This window comes from Aethalodelphis obliquidens, unplaced genomic scaffold (assembly GCF_003676395.1).
Source record: "Aethalodelphis obliquidens isolate GAN/ISIS:26980383/991018 unplaced genomic scaffold, ASM367639v1 scaffold21, whole genome shotgun sequence".
NCBI lineage: Eukaryota > Metazoa > Chordata > Mammalia > Artiodactyla > Delphinidae > Aethalodelphis > Aethalodelphis obliquidens.
This window is the reverse complement of record NW_020837965.1, coordinates 981,440-1,006,793: the sequence shown is the minus strand read 5'-3', so window position 1 is coordinate 1,006,793 and position 25,354 is coordinate 981,440. Positions and strand designations below refer to the sequence as shown.

General features: G+C 36.5%; 1 protein-coding gene across 6 annotated transcripts in view; it reads right to left on the bottom strand.

The window, feature by feature from the left end:
• YLPM1 (YLP motif containing 1) overlaps positions 1-25,354 on the bottom strand; it is a 66,483-nt gene that overhangs the window by 5,691 nt on the left and 35,438 nt on the right. For 3 of the 6 annotated variants that reach the window (XM_027120033.1, XM_027120031.1, XM_027120036.1), the window contains exons 6-19: positions 24,962-25,082; positions 19,164-19,584; positions 18,958-19,050; positions 17,555-17,750; positions 16,960-17,078; positions 15,900-16,054; positions 12,640-12,702; positions 12,236-12,355; positions 11,843-12,019; positions 11,672-11,755; positions 11,300-11,383; positions 8,938-9,018; positions 5,708-5,759; positions 494-624 (exon numbers count right to left, since the gene is read on the bottom strand). In XM_027120033.1, coding sequence (XP_026975834.1) covers positions 494-624; positions 5,708-5,759; positions 8,938-9,018; positions 11,300-11,383; positions 11,672-11,755; positions 11,843-12,019; positions 12,236-12,355; positions 12,640-12,702; positions 15,900-16,054; positions 16,960-17,078; positions 17,555-17,750; positions 18,958-19,050; positions 19,164-19,584; positions 24,962-25,082 — 1,897 coding nt within the window. Of the gene's footprint in view, positions 1-493; positions 625-5,707; positions 5,760-8,937; positions 9,019-11,299; positions 11,384-11,671; positions 11,756-11,842; positions 12,022-12,235; positions 12,356-12,639; positions 12,703-15,899; positions 16,055-16,959; positions 17,079-17,554; positions 17,751-18,957; positions 19,051-19,163; positions 19,585-24,961; positions 25,083-25,354 lie in introns of those variants that run through there. The other 3 variants (XM_027120032.1, XM_027120034.1, XM_027120035.1) reach the window with 3 other exon arrangements.

The following is a 25,354-nucleotide window of genomic DNA, read 5'->3' as shown; positions in this document are numbered from 1 at the left end:
AACTTAACTGGTACCTCCCTGAACTTCTGATTTTTCACTCCCAAGCTTCCATCTCCCCTACTTTTCACTAACTCAGTAAATGGCACCACATACATGGAATGCTTATGGCCAGAACCCTGAAGAGTCACCTTTGATTTCATCCATCCTGGACCCTCTACATCTAATCCATTAAGAAGTCCCATAGATTCTCTTTAATACTCTACTTTGCACCTGGCTCTTTTGCCCCATGACAAAATGGCACAAGCAGCCATTCCAAACTCCTTGAAGTGGACAACAGGCTAGCCACGTGAGGTTCTGTTCTCCATTTTTTAAGTTACTTGTACATTTTGATCTGATCATTTGTAAGGACTTTTTTTTTAATGTGTAATATGATACAGTATAAACCAAACCACTCTAAAAAAACAGCATTCATATGATTATCTGACTACAACTTTCTAAAACCAGATGCCTAAACGGGCCCTTTATCTGTTGGTAGTTATTGACAGTCTCTTACCCTCTTCTTCCCAGGCTCAGAAGCACGAGTGTCATAATCATCAGGGAGCTGAAGATAATCCTCCATTCTGCTGGCAATAGCCTCCCAGTCACGTTTCCTTTTAGTACCAGTTCTCAAGCCATCCAACTTGTCTGAGGGACAAACACAGAGCCGCAGCATTAAGGAAGAGTGTGAGCTGGCACACGACACAAAAACAAGGGAAAAGAAGGCTGGAACACTGTCAGAGGGCACATCCGCATTTGTGAGAGCAGCATCACTTGTAGATCCAAACTATCTTCTTGGCTGAGATAATATCGAGTTCTGTGCAATTTCCATTGTTTATCTGGTGTTCATACTGGCAGCCTTTACATTACTATGTTGGTTTAAGTAACAAATATGGGCAGAACAAGAGAAGGCACTTGTTTCCTGGCCTCCTTATCCTCCCACCCCACCTCAAATCACAACACTTCAGCTCTCATGTTCTGATGAAAATGCAACATTGGGTTTTTCTAAGAGCAATTTCTTCCATTCTTTCTTTTCTTTAACACAATATTAACACCACCCATTAGATGTGCAGTCATGTGTGTATCGTATTATATGAAAAGCAGGTAGTACAAGAACTTAATGAGCCAAGCTAACGTTCAGAAAGGTTTTAGATTAACAGTTTCTTGGGATTTTGACCACTGTGAGACGATTCGTCATGAGAATGTTTATGAGTAAGTTGATTATACAAATCACCACTTTCTTTGGTTATACTGTGAAGTGCTGTTGACCATCCTGAGGCTAAGGGCTAGTCAGCCAAAGTGGCTGGATCTGAATTTTCTTTCTGAATCCTCAATCTGAGAGGCTTTCCAAAAGCCCCAAACTGTAATCAATTAAATGAACAGGGATTGCTGATTCAGAAATTATTAGATATGAGTTTAGGTGTCTTCAAGAACACACGATGAAAATGTGTGGGGTTTTTTATTGGTTATTAATTCTGATTTTGAATTCTACATGTGAAATATTATGAGTTATACATATACATATATTATATATATATATATTATATATATATATATGCACTACACTGAAGCACTAAATTTTTGGATCATGTGTAGTTATAAACACACTATTATTAAGTAGGTCAATAAAGGAAAACCTAAACACTTCAGAAACACACAATAACCACATTTCATTTAAGTCCATAAAGGGTGCAGAGTGTATATATAATAGAAACCTTTCAGGCATCAAGGTGGAGAGAACTTGACATGAAAAGAAAAGTACAATGGAAGCAGGAGGGAAGGTGAGTTTATGCTTCAAATGTAAAAGTTATACACACAACTAACTGTGCGTACCATACAGGCCTCAAAAACCAGGAAGATTTTGCATACTTGGTAAAGCTTTTATTTCCTACGTTCCTCCCCCATAAAAGCAATATTATTGAAATATCAGCAAGGCAAACTACAACACTTTACAAAACCCAAGAAATTTTTATCACATCACTTCTGAAAATTTTTAACACGGATTGAGTTCAACAGGAACAGTCTTCTAATCTCCTCTGTAAATCACATGCTGTACCAAATGGCTCTAACCTACATGTATATGACAGGCCATATTATACAAGATCTTAAAGAAGTGACACCTTGATTGCACAGGGACATAGAATATGGTATTAGAAAACCAACAAAGTCCCACAAACAGTAAAACTGTTCTTAGTTCAACAGTGTACAGTATTAGCAGAAGAGTAAGCAGCTCCAATACACTTATTGAATAAACCTCAAAGGATTTCCAAACTTAATAAGATCAACTTCCACATTAACATACTTCAAAGGAAAATTTCATATTTCAACTCTAAGAATAGAACATGGCCAGGCAGCAATACAGAAGGGCAGTGAGAAAACTGCAAGAACTTTTCCTCATACACTGGGTGTATGACAGGAGTTACACACCAGGAGTCCCATATTTGCAACATGGAAGTTCAGAAGAGCATGTATTTCTAGTCTGAACACCCTTGTTTGTAATGTTTAATTTGAAATTTTATTGTGCACAACATGTTTAAAGTTTCCTTCTTGGGGCTGAAGAAAGGTTCATACCTCTTCCACATGGCATCCTGGAAACCCAAACACACAGATGTATGGCATAAGGTGAAGGAAGAGGAATCTGGGGTATTTGTTAGTTACAGAAGACGACTGGTGTCCAACACACTCATACTAATGATTTTCAGAGGTTTGAATTTCAAAAGGTGAAGTTTTAAGATGAAGATGAAAGTATAAATATCCAACTTGGCAGGTCACAGAATTTTACCACATCTTCAAAACAGTATATATTATTATTACAGCACAACAGAAAAAAAATTTTAGATATATCTATATATTTTCTAAACATAAATGATATTTCTGAAAATTTGATCACAGTGAACACACAAGGGTTACGTGCCTATACAAATAATAATTGCATTCCAACTGTGAAGAGATGAAACCGCCTGACATGTAGAAGGCCAGTACACAATAACTCATAAGCAGAGACAAATGACACTGAGATGAGAAAAGCAAAAGTACTCGATATGAAGAAGCCTAAATTAGGATGACAACAGTCTCAAATATTCTTTTGGTTTTTCAGTTTGAGAAACCAAAATCATGTCAGTGGAATTTAAGTAGCTTGAATGTTGAATCCCAGCATTTGATGTGGCATGTAACACCCACCCTCCTTGCATTAGGGTGCCTGTGTCCCAGCTGGAAAGGAGCCATTCAGGTGCTACTGAAGGTGGGCCACAGGCAGTCTTCAACAACTCCATGACACCCATGCCAGATGCAGCTCAGGCCAGTTCTGAATTTTTCTAAAATTACACCACTTCCAATTTAACACTCACACATAGGCTGAACTGTATACTGTACTTAATGGACACAGATCAAGACTCTACAATGAGATTTAACGGCTCTTTGAAAGATTATAGGTAAGTATTTTCTCACTGGCAGACTCATTTGTAAATCAAAACTCCTCAGTTACAGATTCAGCTTGTCTAGCTCAATGTATGACACTGCTAAAGCTCAGTATGTTTCCACCCAGCATAATCATGTTACCAAGAGTAATTTAAGAAATGTTGGTAAAATACTCAGAAAAATAAATTGTACCTGCTAATCAAATCTACTGAATTTGCTATGATAAGGAAGGCAACATAAACAGGCTAATTCTCAAATGAAGAGCCTCATGTTTCAGGCTCTTCTTCTTTTTCTCAATTGGCTCCATGGGCCAATCTCAAAGAAGCAAGCACTTTCAGGAATGCTCACACTCCATCTGCCTTTCTCTAAAGATGATATAGCTCTCAAGATAACACAGTGGTGCAAGAGGCAAGTCATTATACGAAACATCACTGTCACAAACAAAAACCCAACTGCAAACATGTAAGAATTTATTTCCTAGATTCATTACTAGATCTTCAGTGCCTTTAATTGAAATGGTTTATTTAACAGTTCTATTTCTGGATCACTGTCTAACATTCTGCCTTTAAAATGGACTAAATTTATATAAAATGTATTTTCTGAGAAGCAAATAGTAGATAGGCCAGAATTTTTTCCAGAATTGATACCAAGATTAATGTCATATTATCTTGAATAATCATCATAACTAAATTCCATTTTCCTTTCTCTTTAGAAATTAGAAAGGAAAATAGAAAGTGGACTAGCTCAGGTTAAAAAAAAAGCATTATCCTACATAATATATTACATAAGGCCTCTAAAGATTATATGCTCAGCTAAAATATTTTACAATCCCCATGTCTCTTTAATTACCATTTCTCTTGGCCTCAAAAGATAATCACTACTTAGAGAACCAGAAAATAGGGAAATGATCTTATAGTCTTATAGGTTATTCTATAAGTACAGAACTTCAGATTTAATCTAATCTTAAAATAAACATATCTAAAGCATTATTATTAAAAAAGTAACTTGTGATTGTTATTTTCCTACATATTTAATTGCATTTAAACACTTATGAATACTTTAAAAGTTTAGGGAAGGAGATGGTTTATTATTAAGATTTCCCACAGAGGGAGGACGAATGCAAGAATATGTCAGAAACCACATTATCATTTTCACATGCCATACACTAGAAAAAAATCCTAGACTTTGCAACAAAGCACCTATCGCAACAATATGGTAATACTACAGTTTACGGAATTATCTTTTCACATAGGACCTGGTCGTCATCAATGGCTCACATGATCAGCTGGGCAAAATAAAAAGCATAGACTATGCAATTGTGTGTAAAGTGCATCCCTCTGATGTCAGAAACACAGATAATATGCCCCAAACAGTGAAGTAGCTAAATGACTCAAATTCGTTCTATAAATTTAAGATATATTTCTATGGTTACGTCAGCTTTGGAGCTCCAGTATAATTCCAGGAGGAGAAATGCAGAGACCAACAGTCATACTTCATATATTAGTAAGGTCCATCTTTTCAAAAAATCTTATACCATTATCTTAAATTATTTACTAATACATCTTAATCAACATGTTAAATGGTTCTCTTTAGGTGAGGTAAAAAAAAAATTGTTCTGCAATATTACCATGAAATATTGGGGTAAAATCCATTGGATATGTATGATTTTCTGCTTGACAAAGAACCCCATGTTAAGCAACTCCAATTTTTGATTTAGACAATAATTTTCACCAGTCTACCTTGTAATCTGGCACTAAAGGCAAGCTGGAGGAAAATTTAAACGGAATCTTACAAAGCGGGCTCCTCAAAGACCTGAATTATATATCTACCTCCCCAACTCAGAAACTCTAATTTATTATACAAGGAAAATAACTGCCTTTTAATTAATTTTTAAACTTCAATATTTATTATTATTACTACCACTATTACCCAAAGTATTCATAATCAGGTTCAACTTTGGACTGCAGTTAAATATTTTTTTAAAAAAGTAGAAACCTCACCTACACCAACATTTCTGATTAATATAAATGAATGGATTTTAGAAGTGACAGTGTTTTATTACTAAATTTATCACATATTTCCATTTACTTTAAAAACTTTAAGTGGTACCGAAGGTAGTTCTTTTAAAATACTCTTCTTTCACTCTGTCACAAGACATAAATGAAAGCCAACAAAATAGACTGAGGATGTAAGGTAGGCCAAAAATCTTCATTTAAGCAGAAACTTTGGGAAATTTGTTCTTCTTATAGCAGAAAGATCTATGACCATTACCATCAGGTATCACATATAAAAACAGGAAAAAGGAAATACCCACCTAGCTTTGCCTCAGATGTGTCCATCTCCCATTTGCTTTTCGGAATGTAACCCTAAATCGTACACAGAGAGAAGCTCGAAGGGTTAGAAAGAGACACATACATGCACATCACTTTTGAATTGGAAAAGCATTAAAACTGGGAATGGATTCAGTTTCCACTCACTATTTATAAATATATCCTGAGGGAAAACACAGTCTCATTATCTTTGAAGAAACTGAATTACCAAATTCACCAAACTTCACTGCCCAGATTTCAGAATAGTCACTTTAGAGTGGTATCATGAAGGCACTTGGCGGCAACTACAGTTCAGGACACACAACTGTAGTCTGAACAACAGCTATATAGCCAATGCGGTAAGAATGTATGGTAGTTACTGTGCTCAATTAATATCATTCAGAGTAGCAGAGAATTTATAATACTAGCTAGGTTATTTCCTAAATACAACTGCTATTATCAAGTGATAGTAGCCATGAGGTCCAAAGAGTGTTCTTCAAGACAGTTACTTTATATTCCAGTGTACTTTTAGATACTCAAAAGAAGGGAGAAAACTTGGTATCACTGAACACAATTATGAAGTTCAACTTTATTTTAAAATGACTCAATCCATTTACCAGTTAGATCTTACAAAGACTAATTTTACTGAATCAATTTCAGAGCATTACTTTTTCATCAGTTGGAAACTAGATTATTATTTCTGATGTCTTTTAAAAAACTACATCTTTCTATTATATGAAAACCCAGAAATCTCCACAGGCAATTTATATCTTATTTAATAAAATAACTGGGTGGTTTATTTCAAACGAAGTCCTACATAAGATTTTCAAATTTCACAATGTACCTATTTAGCTATGTAGTAAGCCTTTCAGTTTATTCACCTAGCAAGTGTATGCTTTTTCCACATAATTCACTGATTCCCCCTTTCCTTCATTTGGACTCTGTTCTCTATTAGGTCTTAACATACAGAACTTTAATATTAGGTTAGGACTTATTATATAGGACAGGTTCATCAAAGGTGTCAGCATCTTCTTTTAAGAATCCATATATCTTTCTACTATTGGGAATGTTCAAGTTCATAGAATAGACTGACACACGGGTGAAGTTGGAAAGTATGTTGAACACTTCATGACAATAGCTTCTGTGTAAGAGTGTACTAGAGTATCATCATTCTTCCAGGAAATCTACACGTTTTATACATTTCTAGTCTTTAAGCCAGACTAATAATTCAATTTCAACTAATTAGGCAGTATTTCAGATTATAAATTATACCATCCTTTCCAAATACACGTTTAGAACAAACCAAGACAAAGGCTGAAATGATGGTGCTAAAAGTTTAGTACTGATGGAATTTGTACAGTTGTATCTCAAAAACTCATCTGAAAACCTTAAACATCACTAGAATAATATATTTATAAATTCTGAGTCAGATCTATGAGGTTCACTGAAGCACTAAAGAAGACAAAATATCATACCAATGATCCCCCCAAAGGAGTCTCTTAACCAAGAAAAGTTTGGATTTCACCCAGCTATAGTAATCAGTACAGAGTAGAAAATGTAAAGTTCAGTGAAAATTCCATTAAAATGGTCTGAATGACACAAGACTTGCTCTTAACCCTTTCCAAGGGTCAATTCTCCAAGAATCTTTTACTCTTGGAATAGAACCCAACAGTAGAAGATCTCGATTCTGCATTTTGAAAAAAGGTTAAGAGAAGGTTTATAACATAAAGATAAGCAAAATGAGTACATTAATTTCCCCCTGCTGGAACCATCTTTTTCTTCCTTAAAACTTAAAATCATTTTCTCACTGTTTGAAATATTAGGCTACTTGGAAATAAAAGAGATAGTTCAGCAGGGTAGAGTTCTAAGGCTTCATTGCCATGTTTCTGATGAAAAAATATAGTATTACAGTGCGTTTCACTTTTAAAAATAATAGTACATTCAATTAAAAGTTCCAAGTTTTGACCTACACCTAAGCAAGTCAGATGTTATGAACCATATGCTGAACTGAAATCTCCACAAAAGGAAGACAGAGCTTCAGAAAGCTAACATTAGAGACTTCTCACATGATCGACTGCTAGTACACACGCTGCAAGTAGCTAAACTGGTCATTAGCCATATTCCAGGACAGCGTGGACCTTTAAGTGAATTTCCTGCCTACGTCTTAGATCATGTATGTCAAAATACAACCTAATTAATAAAAATACTTCGTTTAAAGAAAAAAAAACATAGGAGACTCAAATGCCATTAACTTTAAAGCTTATTTTTTAATCCACATATGAAATCTAGGAATGTAGAGATTGACACCATCTCTATGCAAACACACAGTTTCTATTCAGAGTCCTCTATAACACACATGGGTTGATGGGACCACTCCTTAGAGAGAATGTATTCTCTAGGGGTTAGGAATCAGGGTTCTCGCTTTGCACATTTTCAGAAGAATATGAAAAGCAGCTTTAGCAAGGGCTGAAGTATTAAATAAAACAAATAATATTTTGAATTTAAAAAGCAACACTATTCCAAGGCACTGCTAATCTCTGTACCCCATTAGCAAACACTGAAAATAACGTAAGTCTATAGGTCGCATATTCTTGAATGACAGGGTAAAGGCAGACATCACTACAGAGGTGTGATCAAAAGCATTTACAGTAGGTACACGGGATCTTTGAATTCGCACTACGTAAGCCTTTAATCAGCCTAAGCAAAATGCATTGCCTACACAGTCAAATCATTTTCCCCATCACTTAATAGGATAAAATGCGGAAGAACAAATCCAGCAGTCAGTGGCAACCCTCTGCCTCCTCATTCAATAAGTTCTTCTGCCTCAGTTTATAGAAAATCAATTTTGAGCTCTTATAGCGAAGAAGAGACAATTATGCATACATTGGGTAGGCTGTACCACGTATCTGCTGGAATGTAAGAATACCCTTTCAAATGTAATCAATTTTCTTAAAAAGTGTATTCCCCTAGAGCCACCCACAAATAGATGAGTGAGTACAAGGGTAAGTTTCTTAGCATTCTAAAAATTTTCTTGTAACAACACAGTAGAGGGTTCTTTTCCTTTGGTCAGGGGAAAAACAAAAAGTATCCAAAAGTCTCCTTGAAGATGATTATGGGAACTTTTACCATTAAGGTGCAATATCAACAATAGTCATCTGATCACAGAGCTGAATTTAAACCCTTAAGAATTTTAATAAAGAGACACTTTGTTCAAAGTGGTTGTTCTGTCTCCTACCAGTTCGCTTTCCTCTTCCTCTGCATCTTTCTTTTCATCCTTCTGTTCTTCAATATTTGCATCAAAATCTTCCATCTCCACCTATAATACCGCAATAATCACACACAAAAAGACTGAGTTAACATCTAGGAAAATGTTGAGTCCCTCACTGAGATATGAAATGAGCACAGTTGCCCAGTGCAAGACACACAGACTTGCTGTTACATGCTAAGTAATTTCTACCCTAAACTTTGAAACAGAACTGACAGACAAGATGATATTCCTGCTTTTCATTTTCCTGGGATATCCATCTTTGTAATTCTCTATGAAGTTGAGTACAATGATCTAAATTGATGGTTATCTGTTTTGAATGACAATGGATTACTAGGATTTCTTTTTAAAACCTTTAGCAAGTATTTTTTCAATCAAGTAAAACAGGTATGATTCAAATTTCAAAATGTAAGAAAGGGTACAGTGAAAAGTCAGATGATAATAGCTTGGCCCAGAATAGTAGCAATACAAATAGAGAGTAGATAAATCAGAGAAGTATTTATAAGGTAAAACTGACAAAACTTGTAGACTGACTACATGGTGGAGGGGTAGAATCAAACACTGGTACAAGGGGAAAGTAAAGAGTCAAAGATAATGGAGAGTAGAGAGTCAGGGTTTCAGCAACCAAGTGGACTGATGGATCTAATTACTAAAATAGAGAATGTGAGAAGAGGAACAGGTTTGGATGAATTACATATTGAATAGGTTGAGTCTGAGGTGTACTAAGATAATACATATTTTTTGGTAAAGAATTTGGAAAATAATGGTAGAATTATAAAAATCACCCACAACCCCTCCACACAGATATAATTACTGTTGAGATATTGATGAAATTCATTCCAGCCTTTACAATTTAATATTAAGGGCATAGAAGTGGCAATCCAAGGTACCAAAAAGCCTGATTATCGATACAGAATGTGCAGATTGAATATAGAGCCTAGGATAGAGCCCTAAAGAACTCCAGCGTTTAAGGACTGGGTAGCAAGAGAAGCCAGCAAAGGAGACTGAAAAGGGATGGCCAGAGATGCAAGAGGAAAACCAGGAGAAGGTAGACTCACAGAAGCCAAGAGAAAAATGGTTTCAAGAAGGTGGACATCGTCAACCATGTCGTATGTGGCTGCAACATTAAGCAAGAGAAGTGAGAATTGTCCATTGCCATGGAAATCTTTGGTGAGAGAGTCTCTAGAGAATGGCTGGGGCAGAAGTCAGAGGAAATGGGATGAGGAGTGGCATGGGAGGTAAAAACACATAAAAATACAGTGACAACACTGAGTACAGATAACTCTCATTCACAGGAAGAGGTCAAATGAAACAGAAGTATATAACTGATTAAAAGAGAAAAATCTCCCCTTTTCCATAATAAAGATTTATTTATTTCAAACTAGTAATTGACTTAGACAAGAATTCGCAATCTGTGAAAATCTGTCGGGGAACAGGATATTAACAGTATCAAAGTATCTCCCTACAGATTACTTATTAGGAAGAGAAAAATGCAGAAAAATTTGATGGATATCACCTGAACCAAGTGATCAACACTTAAATCACCAATAATGAAATAAGATGACATCATATGACCCCTGATATGATGCAGTGAGAACACAATGTCCCTTATGTAGAATTCCTGCTAATGTTTAACGTAAAGCTACTCATGACAAACCCAAATTGAGGGGCATCCTACAAAACAGCTAAGTGGCCTCTACTCTTCAAAAATTTTTTGTCTTTCATGACAATGACATAGCTGAGAAACCATTTTTTGTATTAAAGGACTGGATCCTGGATTTTAAGAAATTCTTATAAAGCACAGTATGGGAACAACTGGTGAAATATGAATATGGACTGTATATGAAAGAATTCAGGAAATTTATATTACCTAATATAGTATCTTATCAATGTTAAATTTCTTATATTTGATAATTGAGTCTTCTAGTTTTGTAAGAGAATGCCCTTGTTCTTGGGAGATATCTACTGAAATATTTAGGGCTAAAGGGTTTATGAGGTCTGCATTTTAACTCTCAAATGGTTCCACAGTGAGAGGAATAGTAGTAGTACTAGTAGCAGTAGCAGTAGCAGTAGTAACAAGAAGAGGAAGAAGAAATCTAAATAGAGAAAAATGAGACAAAATATTAACAACTGGTGAATCTCAACGAAAGTCATGCAGGTGTTCTTATATTGGGTTGCCCAAAACGTTTGTTACGGTTTTCCATTATGGAAAAACCCAAACGAACATTCTGGCCAACGCAATACTACACGTGCCATTTTCTGTCATTTAAATTTTTTTCAAAATAAAAAAAGGCGTCGCTCTTGCACTGCTTTCGAGCCAAAGGACGCTCACCTCTTCAATAGCAGCATCTTGCAGCAAAGAACGAATGTCCAGACGCATCATATGACGAGGCGCCGTTTCCCAGTGATCGGCCATCTAATTGAGAGATTCAGGAGGTCACGTTATCTCTGGAAACCACTCAAAGAAAGACCAAGAGAATAGCCAAGACAAATTTAACTAATACTGTGAAGTCTAACAGGCTAGTTCCAGGAAGAGCTAGGACACCTCGTACCCTTAGATACAAAGGGTAAGAAACATTTACTAAAGCAGGTAGAAAATATATTTTGAAAGTAAAGGGGATAAATAAGAATTTCCAGGCAACAGTGATGAAACAGGCAAAATGAAGTTTAGAATATTACACCCTCTGTGCTTCAAAAAAATCACCTTATTTATTTCTTTAAGCTTTCTTCCATGAATATTCCTCTTGCTACAAGTCTGGTTATCTGCACTCATTTCAGCCAAATACACCTAAGGAAGAATGAATAATGATTAGGCAAACAAATGCAGCACTTACATGATAACATAAAGGACTCTCAAGTTCTTTTAAATCTATACCTCAAATCCCTTGGTTTTTGCTGCACTCCAAAACTGGTCAAAATGTCTAACTCTGTCATTGATGGCGTCCAGGATGATGAAAGGGAAAAAGCCATCATCCAGAGTCTTTTTGAAAGTTTTGAACATGCTGGTGCGGTAGGTTTCCTCCATCTCAGCTTCATATTCATATTCCATTACCTAAGATCCCCCCAAAGAGATATGGAGTTAGCAAAAGCAAAGAATCATCTTAAATCTCCTCCCTCGTTAGCATTTGGATACAGACAACTTTCTAGTCTTTCCTTCATACCTGAGTACTAAAGTTTGTGTTCAAAAAACCCACATTTCTCTCTGAACATGTTTTCCTTTCAATGCTATTTATGAATCAGGATGTAATCTGAGAGGAATATACCATACCTTTTTTTTCACTTTCTTTCCAGAATCTGGATCTTTTTCTTCTTTTTCCACTTCAGCGATGAAGTAATCATCCAGGCTTAGAACTCTGGGTGCAGGTCCTCCAAATTCTACCTCCTTATCCTGAGCATCATATATTCAAGAAAGTTAAAGAGAATTTATGGAATAAGTTAATAAATGTGCACAAAGTTTTTCCTGTGGCTAAATACCACGCAATCTTCTTGTAGTTTCAAATCAAGCAGGGGCAAAGTATCTGCCTAAGCAGATCAATATTTATGATATAGCATCTACCAGATGGGCCAACTAGAATGGATCAAATGGGAAACATCTGTATCAATATCATATACCTTGCTAAGAAGACAAGTGGCTAACAAAAGCAACTGATTCTTCCACTTTCCCATACTCACTCGAATAAGTTTCGCAACATGTGTCTTTCCACTGCCAGGCAATCCTCTCATTATAACAACAATCTGAAACACAACGAAAAAAAAAATCACCCAGGGAAGATTTTATTTCACAGTGAGATCTTAGAGTTAACAATGACCTATCATTCTCCAGGACAGACCATATGATAGGCCATGAAACAAACCTTAATACATTTGAGAGCATAGGAATAATACAAAGCATGTCTCTGACCACAATGGAGTAAAATTAAAAATTTGGGAAATTCACAAGTATGTAGAAAGTAAACACCATACTCCTAAATAACCAGTGGGTCAAAGAAGAAGTCAAAAGAAAAATCAGAAAATACTTTGAGATAAACAAAAATGAAGACACAACATAAGACAGTGGAAGAACAAACTAAACCGAAAGCAAGCAGAAGGAAGGCAATAGTAATATTAGACCAGAAGTTAATAAAATAGAGAACCGAAAAACAAAGAAAAATCAATGGAACCAAAAGCTAGCTCTTTGAAAAGAGCAACAAAATTGACAAACCTTTAGCTAGACTAAGAAAAAAGAGAGAAAATTCAAATTACTAGAATCAGAAAAAAAGGGGGGACATGACTGCCAACGTTACAGAAATTTTAAAAGGGTTATAAAGGAATACTATGAACAACTGTATACCAACAAATTAGATAAATGAAATGGACAAATTCCTAGAAAGACACAGCCTACTGAAACTGACTCAAGAAGAAATAGATAACCTGAATAGACCTACGACAAGTGAAGAGATTTAATTAGTAGTCAAAAAACTGCCAAAAAAGAAAAGCCCAGGCCCAGATGGCTTCTTCACCGAATCCTAACAAACCTTCAAAGAAGAATACCAACTCTTCACAAACTCTTCCAAAAAACAGAAGAGGAAGGAACAATTCCCAACTTATTTTATGAGGCCAGCATTTCAAAGCAAGCATATAATCTGATACCAAAACCAGACAAAGACATCACAAGAAAATTACAGATATCTCTTAGGATTATGGATACAAAAATTTTCAACAAAATACTACCATATTGAATCTAGCAACATATAAAAAGAAGTACACAACATGACCAAGTAGGGTTTATCCCAGAGATTCTAATTAATATCTGAAAATCAGTTAATGTAATACATTGTATCAATACAATAAAAAACAAAAAAATCTCAATGCAGAAAAAGCATTTAACAAAATCAAACATCCTTTCATGATAAAAACATTCAACAGGGGCTTCCCTGGTGGCGCAGTGGTTGAGAGTCCGCCTGCCGATGCAGGGGACGTGAGTTCGTGCCCTGGTCCGGGAGGATCCCACATGCTGTGGAGCGGCTAGGCCCGTGAGCCATGGCCGCTGAGCCTGCGCGTCCAGAGCCTGTGCTCCGCAACGGGAGAGGCCACAATGGTGAGAGGCCCACATACCGCAGAAAAAAAAAAAAACATTCAACAAACTAGGAATGGAAGGGAACCTCCTGAACTTGATAAAGGACATCTAATGCAAACCCACAACTAACATAGTACTTAATGGTGAAAGACTGAAAGTTTTCTTTCTAAGATCAGGAATAAAACAAGGATGTCCACTCTCACCACATCTATTCAACACTGTACTGGAGGTCTAGCCAGAGCAATGAGGCAAGAAAAAGAAAAAAGGCATACACATTGTAAAGTCAGAAGTAAAACCATCTCCATCTGCAGATTACATGATCTTATAGATAGGAAAAACCCTAAGGAATCCACGAAAAATCTATTAGAACCAATAAATGAGTTCAGCAATGTTGAAGGATATACAATCAATACGAAAAAATCAATTGTATTTCAATACAACTGAACAATCCAAGAATGGAATTAAGCCATCTATATCTTCCTTTTTTTTTTTTTTTTGGCAGCACCGTGTGGCTTCCGGGATCTCAGTTCCCCGACCAGGGATTGAACTCGGGCCACAGCAGTCAAAGCACAGAATCCCAACCACTAGACCACCAGGGAACTTAAGCCATCTATATCAATAATAACATTACACATGAATGGATTTAAACAATCCAATTAAAAAGCAAAAATTATCAGACCGCATAAAAAAACATGATCCAACTATATGCTGTCTATAGGAAACATACTTTATTTGTGTCACTGAAAGACACAAATAGATTGAAATTAAAAGGATGGAAAATGATATATCAACAGCCACAGGAAAGCTGGAGTAACTATACTAATAATAGATGAAACAGACTTTAAAACAGTGACATACATACATATACAGAGTCAAACTTCTGATGGAAATCTCCCGTTTTATTTAAACGGAACCATTTTATTTAAATGGAATCTAATTATTTTGCAATATAAGATAAATTTAAGAATGTATACATATGGAGGAAAATAGGTCTAAACTAATCAAGTCTCCTAATTCTCCCTCTTTTAGTTCCACATACCATAAAACCAAATCCTCTTTTCCCTTCTTCAAATTGCAATTAATTGAGTTCTTATGAATTATTTTCTACAATTTTCAACATTTTTTTCTGCCAAGCAATTAAGCTCTAATTTCTTAGATTCTATAGGGTAGGCAGTTTATGAGATTTTATGATGATTTGGAGATGCCTTTAATCTGATATTAATACTATGTCACACATGGAAACAACCTAAATGTCCATCAACAGATGAATGGATAAAGAAGATGTGGTACATATACACAATGGAATACTACTCAGCCATAAAAAGAATGAAATAATGCCATTTGCAGCAACATGGATGGACCTAGAGATTATCACACTAAGTGAAGTAAGTCAGAAAGAGAAAGACAAATACCGTGATATCACTTATATGTGGAATCTAAAATATGGCACAAATGAACTTAACTACGACACAGAAACAGACTCACAGACACAGAGAACAGATTTGTGGTTGCCAAGGGGGAGGGTGGGGGGGGATGGACTGGGAGTTTGGGATTAGCACATGCAAATTATTATATACAGAATGGATAAACAACAAGGTCCTACTGTATAGCACAGGGAACTATATATATTCAATATCCTGTGATTAAACCAAAATGAAAAAGAATGTATATATCTGTGTAGCTGAATCACTTTGCTATATAGTAGAAATTAACACAACATTGCAAATTAACTATACTTTAATAAAATAAAATTTTCTTAAAAATTAAAAAAAAATACTATGTCACTGAAAAGTACAGAAATTCTGTTCAGGATACTAAAAAGATTTCTTATCAGCTTCTAATTTGCAAGAAAGCTAGTCATTTACATAGGACTTACTCTCTCAGGTCTGCTCTCTCGGCCAGGTGGTTTCAAAATATCATCCACATTCTTAGATTCAGGTTTCTTCTCAACCCGCGGAGCTGGAGGTGGCTGGTGGCTCAGTGAAGGAGCTGGTAGGGGCATTCGCTCCTCTGGGTAAGTTCTTCGTTCTCCTAGGATTCCAGCAGTTGAACAAATTGCTATTTATACAGTAATTATTTAAAATTTTAACTCTCTCCACTCCTCCTAAGGTAATATAACTTATGGTGATTCGGGGGCTACTTTTATCCTTAATTAGAGATAGTTTAAGATAATGTAAATCTATTGAAATCAAGAAAATGAAAAGATTTAGGTATGATTTCAGGCAAAAAGAATGTTCTGAAAAATACTGAATTCATCCTTGTTTGTATTAAACTTAGGAAAAAGTTAACAGAACACAGAAGAGTAACATGTACTCCTGAATAGTCCTGAGTGTGATTTATAGTCCGTCTGTATGTAACTTCTGCTTTACAATATTGAGAACAAGTCATCAGCTTAGGAAAGCTTGTTTGTATAAGTAGGTGTGAATTTCTAGTTTAAGTGTAATTTGTAACAGTGAAAAACTAAAAGCAACCTAAATGTCCAAAAATAAGAGTCATATATCTCATCCACTTGATGGACTATCATAGAGCCATTAATATAATAGGTTTATGTATGGAAAAATGTATATAGTACACAATATCAATGGGAACAAGCACAACAAAGAAACTGTATTTATACTTTGATTACAACTTCATTAATATGTGTGTGAAGAGAGAATGACAGGAAATATACAAAATTACAATAGTTGTAGTATGGTAGGTGGTGGGATTATAAGCGATTTTGTTTCTAGCTTCCAAAGTTTCTTTAAAAATGTAAAAAAAGCAATTTACATTTTATTTCATCAATTACATGGCTACTTTTGGTGATAACGTTGTCACCTCTGAGAAATCTGTGAGTGCATTTTACTCTGAACGTTTAAATCCATAACCACAATGGAAAGCATCTCAGGTTGCTTTCAGTTCTCAGCATCTTTATAGTTAACAAGGCACTAACCTACCTCCAAACATGGACGGTCCTTCATAGGCTGGTCGGTCAGACTTCCGATCATAGGATGGCCTATCAAATCCCCCTCTTCTGGATGAGGGATGGTCTTTTTTGTCTCGATATGACTGAGTCCTAGAAGGTTTAACAGGAAGTGCTTTGGTAAATGAAAAACATATGGAGGTCTCTTATAATGCAACACCATTATCTGCCCAATTTTTTCTATGGGTACTTATTATACATAGTCAATACTTATATTTTCATTTTGCTTTCCCATTTAGATCTGCTGTGCATACACACATCCACAGAACTCACAAATTGCAAAAATAAATTGTTTGCCTATTAATTAAGCAATGACTACAACTTTGTCAACAATACTCTTTCCTTTCCTTTCTGGCTATCTCCAGCTCCCATTTAACTCTCTGGAATTCAAGCTCACAAAACTCAACCACCTAGTTTCCTGAAAACTGGTACTCTTCCCTCTCCAGATTACACACACATGCATGAGAAAAATACATCATTTACTAAAGTTCCTTTAACTACACTGACATTTGCTGAACTTAAGTATATGGTAATTTGCACACCTGGCAAAGATATTTCTCATAGCATACCTATCATCTCGAGGTCGGCGTTCTCTGTCAAATCGATCCCGGTCATAGTCAATAACACCACGATCCCGGTCTCGATCTCTATGTGTCTCCCGATCCCTTTTGAAATCTCGATGATCTGCCATGACATTACTTTGACGATCAAAATAAGGCTCACGATCTCTGTCTCTATCATAACGATCTCGTTGGCCTACATGCTCTATAAAAACAATATAAAATAAGAACTATATCCCTTTTTTCTGAAATAAAAGCAGAAATGTACAAATCTAAATTTAGAACTAGCATAAACTGTTGCCCTAAATTCAACTTATAAATAAATCTTTTAGCTATATTAAAGGGAGGCCCGCATTCTAAGAGGACTTCTGTGAGCTGGCCCCTGCCTAACCCTAGTTCCCTCTCTGATCTCACCTCCTACTACCTTCCCCATCTCTTTGTGATGCAACCACACTTTCCCGTTCCTGAGACCTACCACCCGCTGTTCCCTCTGACTGGGACCGTCAGTTTGCAGATGCTTCATGGTTGACTCCTTGTCATTCAGCTCTCAGCTTCACTGTCATAGGGGCCTCCTCTGACCACTCTGTCTAAATTAACCACCTTCACTATCCATCACATCAAATGTTTCATTGTCTTTATAATACATTCAAAGGTCTGAAACGATCTTGTTCATTTATTCTTTTTGTTTGTTTTCCCATTAGAATGTAATTTCACAAGCACAGAAACTTTTATTTTTCTCTTGCTGAATTCCCAGTGTCTAGAACAGGGATTAGCAAACTTTTTCTGTAAAGGGACAGACGGTAAATGTTTTATAGGACATACAGTCTTTGTCGCAACTACCCCAGCTCTGGTTTGTTAGCATAAAAGCAGCTGTAAACAATAGCTAATGGGAGTGTGTCTATGTTCCATTAAAACTTTATTTCTGGGAATTCCCTGGTGGCACAGTGGTTAAGAATCTCCCCACCAATGCAGGGGACACGGGTTCGAGCCCTGGTCCAGGATGATCCCACATGCTGCACAGCAACTAAGCCTGTGCACCACAACTACTGAGCCTGTGCTCTAGAGCTCATGAGCTACAACTACTGAGCCTGTGTGCCACAGCTACTGAAGCCCATGTGACTAGAGCCTGTGCTCTGCAACAAGAGAAGCCAATGCAATAAGAAGCCTGCACACCACAACGAAGAGTAGCCCCTGCTCGCCACAACTAGAGAAAGCCCACACACAGCAATGAAGACCCAATGCAGCCAAAAATAAATATATAAATTTAAAAAAAAACACACACAAAACTTTATTTCTGAACACTGAAAAAAAAAAAAAAAAAAGGGAGGCCCAGATAACCTTACCAAAAGGGAAATCATGAGATAATTGGGTCCTAAAAGGTTTAAAAATACTGATCTCTCTGGGACTCCTACCTGTTTCAAAAGTTGATCTTTCAGGTAGTGGATCTGGACGCAGAGTTATTCTTTCTCCATAGGGTATCTGCTCAACTTTATTAGTGGATATGTCTGGTAAACAAAATCAGGGATAAAAACACTGTAAGAGTGAAGCTTAAGGAAGCCAAAGCTGAAGCTAACAATTCCTTTAGAATCCCAAATACAAATTTGCCACTTTCACTCACCTCGGCCATGGCCATAATCGACAGTCTGCTGCACTGGTGGTGGTTTGGACATTGGTGGCATACCCATAGGCACCGGGCCAGGAGGAGGGATGGAAGGGTGAACAGGTGGGGGTGGTAACACTGGAGCAGATGGAATCGTTGCAGCTTCAGGTTTAAATTCCGAATTCAGTCCTTGTTCATCATTTGTATCCCAGAGGCCATAGAAAGAATCTTCATCCCAGCGTTCTTGTTCCATAGCTGAAGTCTGTGGCTTTATCACTGGAGGAGGAGGTGGTGGCGGAGGAGGAGGGGGTGGCGGTGGCGGTATTGGGATAGGTGGCCTGGTCACAGGAACAGATGATCTTGCTGGTGGAGCAGAGGGTCTTACAATTGAACCTGGTGGTTTACCCATAGGAGGGGGTGGTCTATAGGACCCTGGAGGCTGGAGAACAGAGTAAATGGCTTAACGAATGAGCATACCATCATGTTTTCACATATCAGTAGAAATTAAAATCTGGTTCCCAATCCATAGAAGAAAAATTTGATATATTGAACTTACTCAAAATTCAAAACTTTTTGTACTTTAAAATACACCATTAGGGAGAAAATATGTGCATATCACCTATCTGATAATGGACTTGTATTCAGAATATAAAAATCTCTTATAAGACAAATAGTCAAAAAAAATGGGCAAAAGATTTGCATATATTTTTCCGAAGAAGATATATGAATAGCCAATAAGCCCATGAAAATATACTCGACATCATTAGTCATGAGGGAAATGAAAATTAAAACCACAATGAGGTACCATTTCATACCCAGTAGAATGGCTATAATTGATAAAATAGACAATAACAAATGATGGCAAGGATGTAGAGAAACACAAAGACTCTTAGACTGCTAGTAAGAATGTAAAATTTCCACTTTGGGAAATGGTCTAACAATTTGTCAAAAAGTTAAACCTCAATTTACCAAATAATTCAGCAGTTCCATTCCTAGGTCTCTAACCAAGAAAAACATGGCCCCCCAAAGACCTGCAAACAAATATTTGCAACAGCATTATTCGATAACCCAAGTGTCCATCAACTGGTGAATGGACAAACAAAATATGGTATAGCCATACAATAGATTGTTACTTGGCAATAAAAAGAAATGAAGTACTGATTCATGCTATAACATGGATGAACCTTGAAAACATTATGCTAAGTGAAAGAAGTCAGACACAAAAGACCACATATTGTATGAGTCCACTTAAATTAAATGCCCAAAAAGGCAAATCTATAGGGACAGAAAGTAGATTAGCTGTTGCCTGGGACTTGGGTAGGAATGAGGATTAACTGCAAATTGGCACAAGGGATCTTACTGGGGTGATGAAAATGTTCTACAACTGGATTATGGTGATGGTTGGACAACTCAGTAAATTTACTAAAAATCACTGAATTACAAACTGAAAATGGGCAAATCAGATTATGTAAATTATACCTCAATTAGGTTGGTTTAAAAAAGGAAAAAAAAAAAATGCCCTCAATACTATGACCTCCTCCCTTCCCTGCAATGAATCACCCTCTTTTTCTTCTCCTTCCAGAAAAATTAGGGTGCTAGCCAATTTGATACAAGTATCCCAGGCCCACCTCAAACCTACTGAATTTCTGTGAGTGAGGTTCTAGCATTAGTTTAAAATAAACAAAACTTCTGTAATTCTGATGTTCACCACCTGGTTAAGAATCTCTGCTATAAACTATCTCCCCACTATGGTAACCTATCTCTTCCACAAAAATAGTGAATTTCCAGTGAGAGAAACAAACTCTAGCTAGCTCCCTCACTTCTACCTAATTGTCTGACTGACAATAGTAGTTTGTGGCAAGGCTGGTACCAACACACAACATCAGAACTGGGAAACAACAAAACAAAGAAACCAAATGGGACATTTAGTAATCTCTCTGACAGCCACCAAATGCCAACAGGAATGTATATTAAGGAAACAGTAGAATCTCTTGGCAGATAGGTTCTATTTACTTAATACTGAAACCCAATCGTTAAATTTTATTTTAATCTTTGCAATCAGAGATAATTTTAATCTCTGATTCGAACACTCTTTACCCATTTCTCTTAGTTCTATGTTTCTGGTTTGTTCTATTGACAAACAAATTGACAGCTGCTTTAGACCTTGGAAAGCCAACAATACACATTACTTATATATTTATTCATACACAGGCTGCGTGTTAAACTTTTTGAGTAACAAAATTACCTTGTGGCTAATACGTAAGAAATATTATTTAACAAGAGGCCACTATAGGCTGGAGTTAAAGACAAATGACTATTAGGTAAATGATGTAAGGTAAACTGTAGGTTACGGCACTTTAAACTTTATTAAGGGAATGCCCATACATGACAAAGCTACTGCATCTGGAGCACAGCTACCCAGACATGCTTTAAATATCCTAAGAATTCTGGACTGTGTCTACAAATAAAAAGTGTTTTCTTCATATTACATAGTGAAAGCAATATATACATTTGTGAAAAACAGAACACCTCCTACAGTATTTACATGAGAAAGGATTAATATCTGTACCATACTAAGGATAACATAAATTAGTAAGAAAAACCTTAAGAGTCAAATAGATAAAATAGAATTTTTATAAGAAATGTAATTAACAATTATCAGAAAATATTCATGTTCACTAATTATCAAAACTACCAAACATTTTATTATTTTTTAAAATATTTGGCTGCACCGGGTCTTAGGTGCGGCACGCAGGATCTTCGTTGCCGCACTCGGGATCTTCGTTGCTGTGTGCGGGATCTTTAGTTGCAGCATGAGGGATCTAGTTCCCTAACCAAGGATCAAACCTAGGCCCCCTGCATTGGGGATGCAGAGTCTTAACCACTGGACCACCAGGGAAGCCCCACTACCAAACATTTTAAAACATTTAATTAAAATATTATATCTTCCAAAAATATTAAGTAGCTGATGCTTGCAAGGCTATAGTATAGTTGTTATATAACTATTTTAGAGAGCTGTTGGCTATATTATAGGAATCATTAAAAAGTCCTCGTTCTTTAACTAAAGTATACCACTGTAGGACTTTAAAAGTACTTTTAAGAAGTTATCTAAAACAAGTATTTGAAGCATAATGGGTAGTGGTTTGTAGAAAATAAAGAACGCAGATGTAAGCTTTTATCTATAGAATGGGTAAACAACAAGGTCCTACTATATAGCACAAAGAACTGCATTCAATATCCTGGGATAAACCACAATGGAAAAGAATATTAAAAATGTGTATATATGTATAACTGAATCACTTTGCTGTACAGCAGAAATTAACACAACATTGTAAATCAACTATACTTCAATAAAAAATATTAAAACTAAAAAAAAATAAGAATTTGATACAAAGACATTTATTAACATTGTATTAATAAAAGATTAGAAACAGAGGTTTAACTTTGTTAAATGGAATAGTTTTAATAAATTGTGCATCAAAAATATAAAGCTTGTAGCAATATGTTAAAATGTTTATGATTGATTTATCAAGTGAATAAAGCAGAAATGTGGATCTATAATCTACAGCTTCTACTATTTGCTAAGAGAGTCAAAGATAAAAGATGTAGTTCCTATCCTTATGAAGGACAGGCAAGATAAGAGAGAAGGCAAGACAAGACAGAAGGCAAGACAGACAAGAAGACAGACAATCCAAATACAGTATAAGGGTTCTGACAGAGGCTCATAAGATGTTACAGGCGTACATGCAAGGGCAATTGTCTTACACAAGTGGAAGAGAAGATACAGAGATGAGTTCTAAAAAATAAACAATTAACTAGTTGGAGGAGAGGATAGGAAGAGAAAAAAAAAGAAACTCTAGGTTTAGAGAACAACATCCATATGCAAAGGCATGAAGTAAGAGCCAGTCACACTCATAGAATTGTCAGAAGCTCCATGTGGAGGGAAAGTAAAGAGAGGGAGTAGCAAGTAATGGTAAGCAGAGCTTGGGCCAGCTCAGGAAGAACATAAAAGGCCAGGCAAAAGAATCTAGATTTTATCCTGAAAGGAACACAAGAATACTGAAGCGTTCTAAAGCCAAGGTACAACATGGTGTGATTTATATTTTAAAATGTCCATTTTGGAGACTTCCCTGGTGGTGCAGTGGTTAAAAATCCACCTGCCAATGCAGGGGACGTGGGTTCAACCCCTGGTCTGGGAAGATCCCACATGCCACAGAGCAACTAAGTCCATGAGCCACAACTACTGAGCCTGTGCCCTAGGGCCCATGTGCCCTAGGTCCCGACGCCACAGCTACTGAGCCCACATGCCACAACTACTGAAGCCCACGTACCGCAACTACTGAGCCCACATGCTGCAACTACTGAAGCCTACATGACTACAGCCTGTGTTCCGCAACAGGAGAAGCCACCGCAGTGAGAAGCCCGTGCACCACAACGAAGAGTAGCCCCCACTCGCCACAACTAGAAAAAGCCCGTGCACAGCAACGAAGACCCAATGCAGGCAAAAAAAAAAAAAAAAAAGACAAAGACATAAAATGTCTATTTTGGCCAGCAGTCACATCAGTGCTGCCTAAAGTAGAGTGTAGGGTAGTCCTAACTACAAAGTGGCATGAGAGAACTTTTGGGGGCAGTGGAAATTTTTTTTATCTTTTGGTATACATTTGTCGAAACTCAAACTGTGGGCTTAAAACATATGTAAATTATAACTCAAAATCTGATTCAAAAAATATTTTAAAAATAATCACTCTGGAAGCAGAATGAAGAATGGATCAGAGGCGAATGAGATGGAGAGAGATGAATTAGGATGTTTCTGAAATAATCTAGGCAAGAACTGACAAAGGCTAGAACTGAAGTTGTAGGGAAGTGGAGGATAGAATACTTGAACAATATTAAAAAGATAGTAAAATTAATCAACAGAATGACTGAACACAGAAGGTTAGAACAGAGAAAAGAGTTAGGGCTGGCTTCAGGTTTCAAGTTCGGGTGACTAGGTGATAATGAGGAGAAAGAACAAGTTTTCATGGAGGATGGTAATGAGCTCCATTTTAAATATGTTGAGTTTGGCAGGAGACACACCCAGAGAGAAACCCTGTAGGCAGATGGATGCATACACAGGCCAAGAGATATGATTTGGGGAGTCAACATCATGGTGGTTGCCGACATCAACAATTACATCCGAGTGTTGTGTGTTAGATTAGGATGGAAGGGAACATTGAGAAATGAAGAGTTAATCTGATGAAATGGTTCAGCAGTGTTTTTTTCTCTCTCTCACTTATATTTGCATGATAACATTTTTAAAGCCCATCACTGGCTTAAAGGTAAAACGAAAACAGCAACAACAAGGGGAGAGTTTAATCACACAAGTCTTTAACGTAGCTTCACTGCCTGAACTGGGGCATGATGTTCAACCCCTTCCCTAGCTAAAGGCTAGTAGCCTGAAGAGGCAGGGAGACTACGAAGCTCACATGAGCAGGGCTCACAGGGAGTCCCTACACTGTCCAAATGGAAAACAGGACTATTTGAACAAAAAGGATTACCAGGAAAATTCTACAATTTTGTGAACACAAAGCCATATATATAGTTCAGGTGTACTTGGTGTACTTATCAAACCCTGGGGGAAAAAGCATTTCTGTCACACTTTCGACCATACTCATAATATTTTCAAAGGTCCATTACCATTAGCTTTTTACTTTTCCAAAATTTACATTTTTTATAGAGGAAATTTATACTTATTGTAATACAAAAAAAAAATCAAATGACATACAAACATACAAAGTAAGAACCATTTCATTTTCTGGGCACATATTTTCCCATACCGGATACATTCCAGGTCTTGAAGATGTATTCTGCAATCTCGAATCCTGGGGTGGTAGATGGTCAGGCATCTGTGGCTCAGACCCATAGTCTTTCATCTTTTGAAGCTGTTCTTTCTGTTCTCTGTAAACAAATAAAATTGCCATTGTACATAAGGCATGTGTTCTCCATTCCTAAATAACTATAATTAATATTGAAGAACAAAAAAGGAAACTAAAACCTTTTTTCAAACCCTCTGCAGTGCCCATAAAACATCTCCAGGGTAATACTCTCTTGCCTTTATGAGCTAACTGATCAGTCATCTACGACCTATAAAATAATGATAAATTATTGAAGATCTTCAAGGACCGATTCTAGAACCTGCCTCTTTAGTTTATTTTAATATCTCACCTACT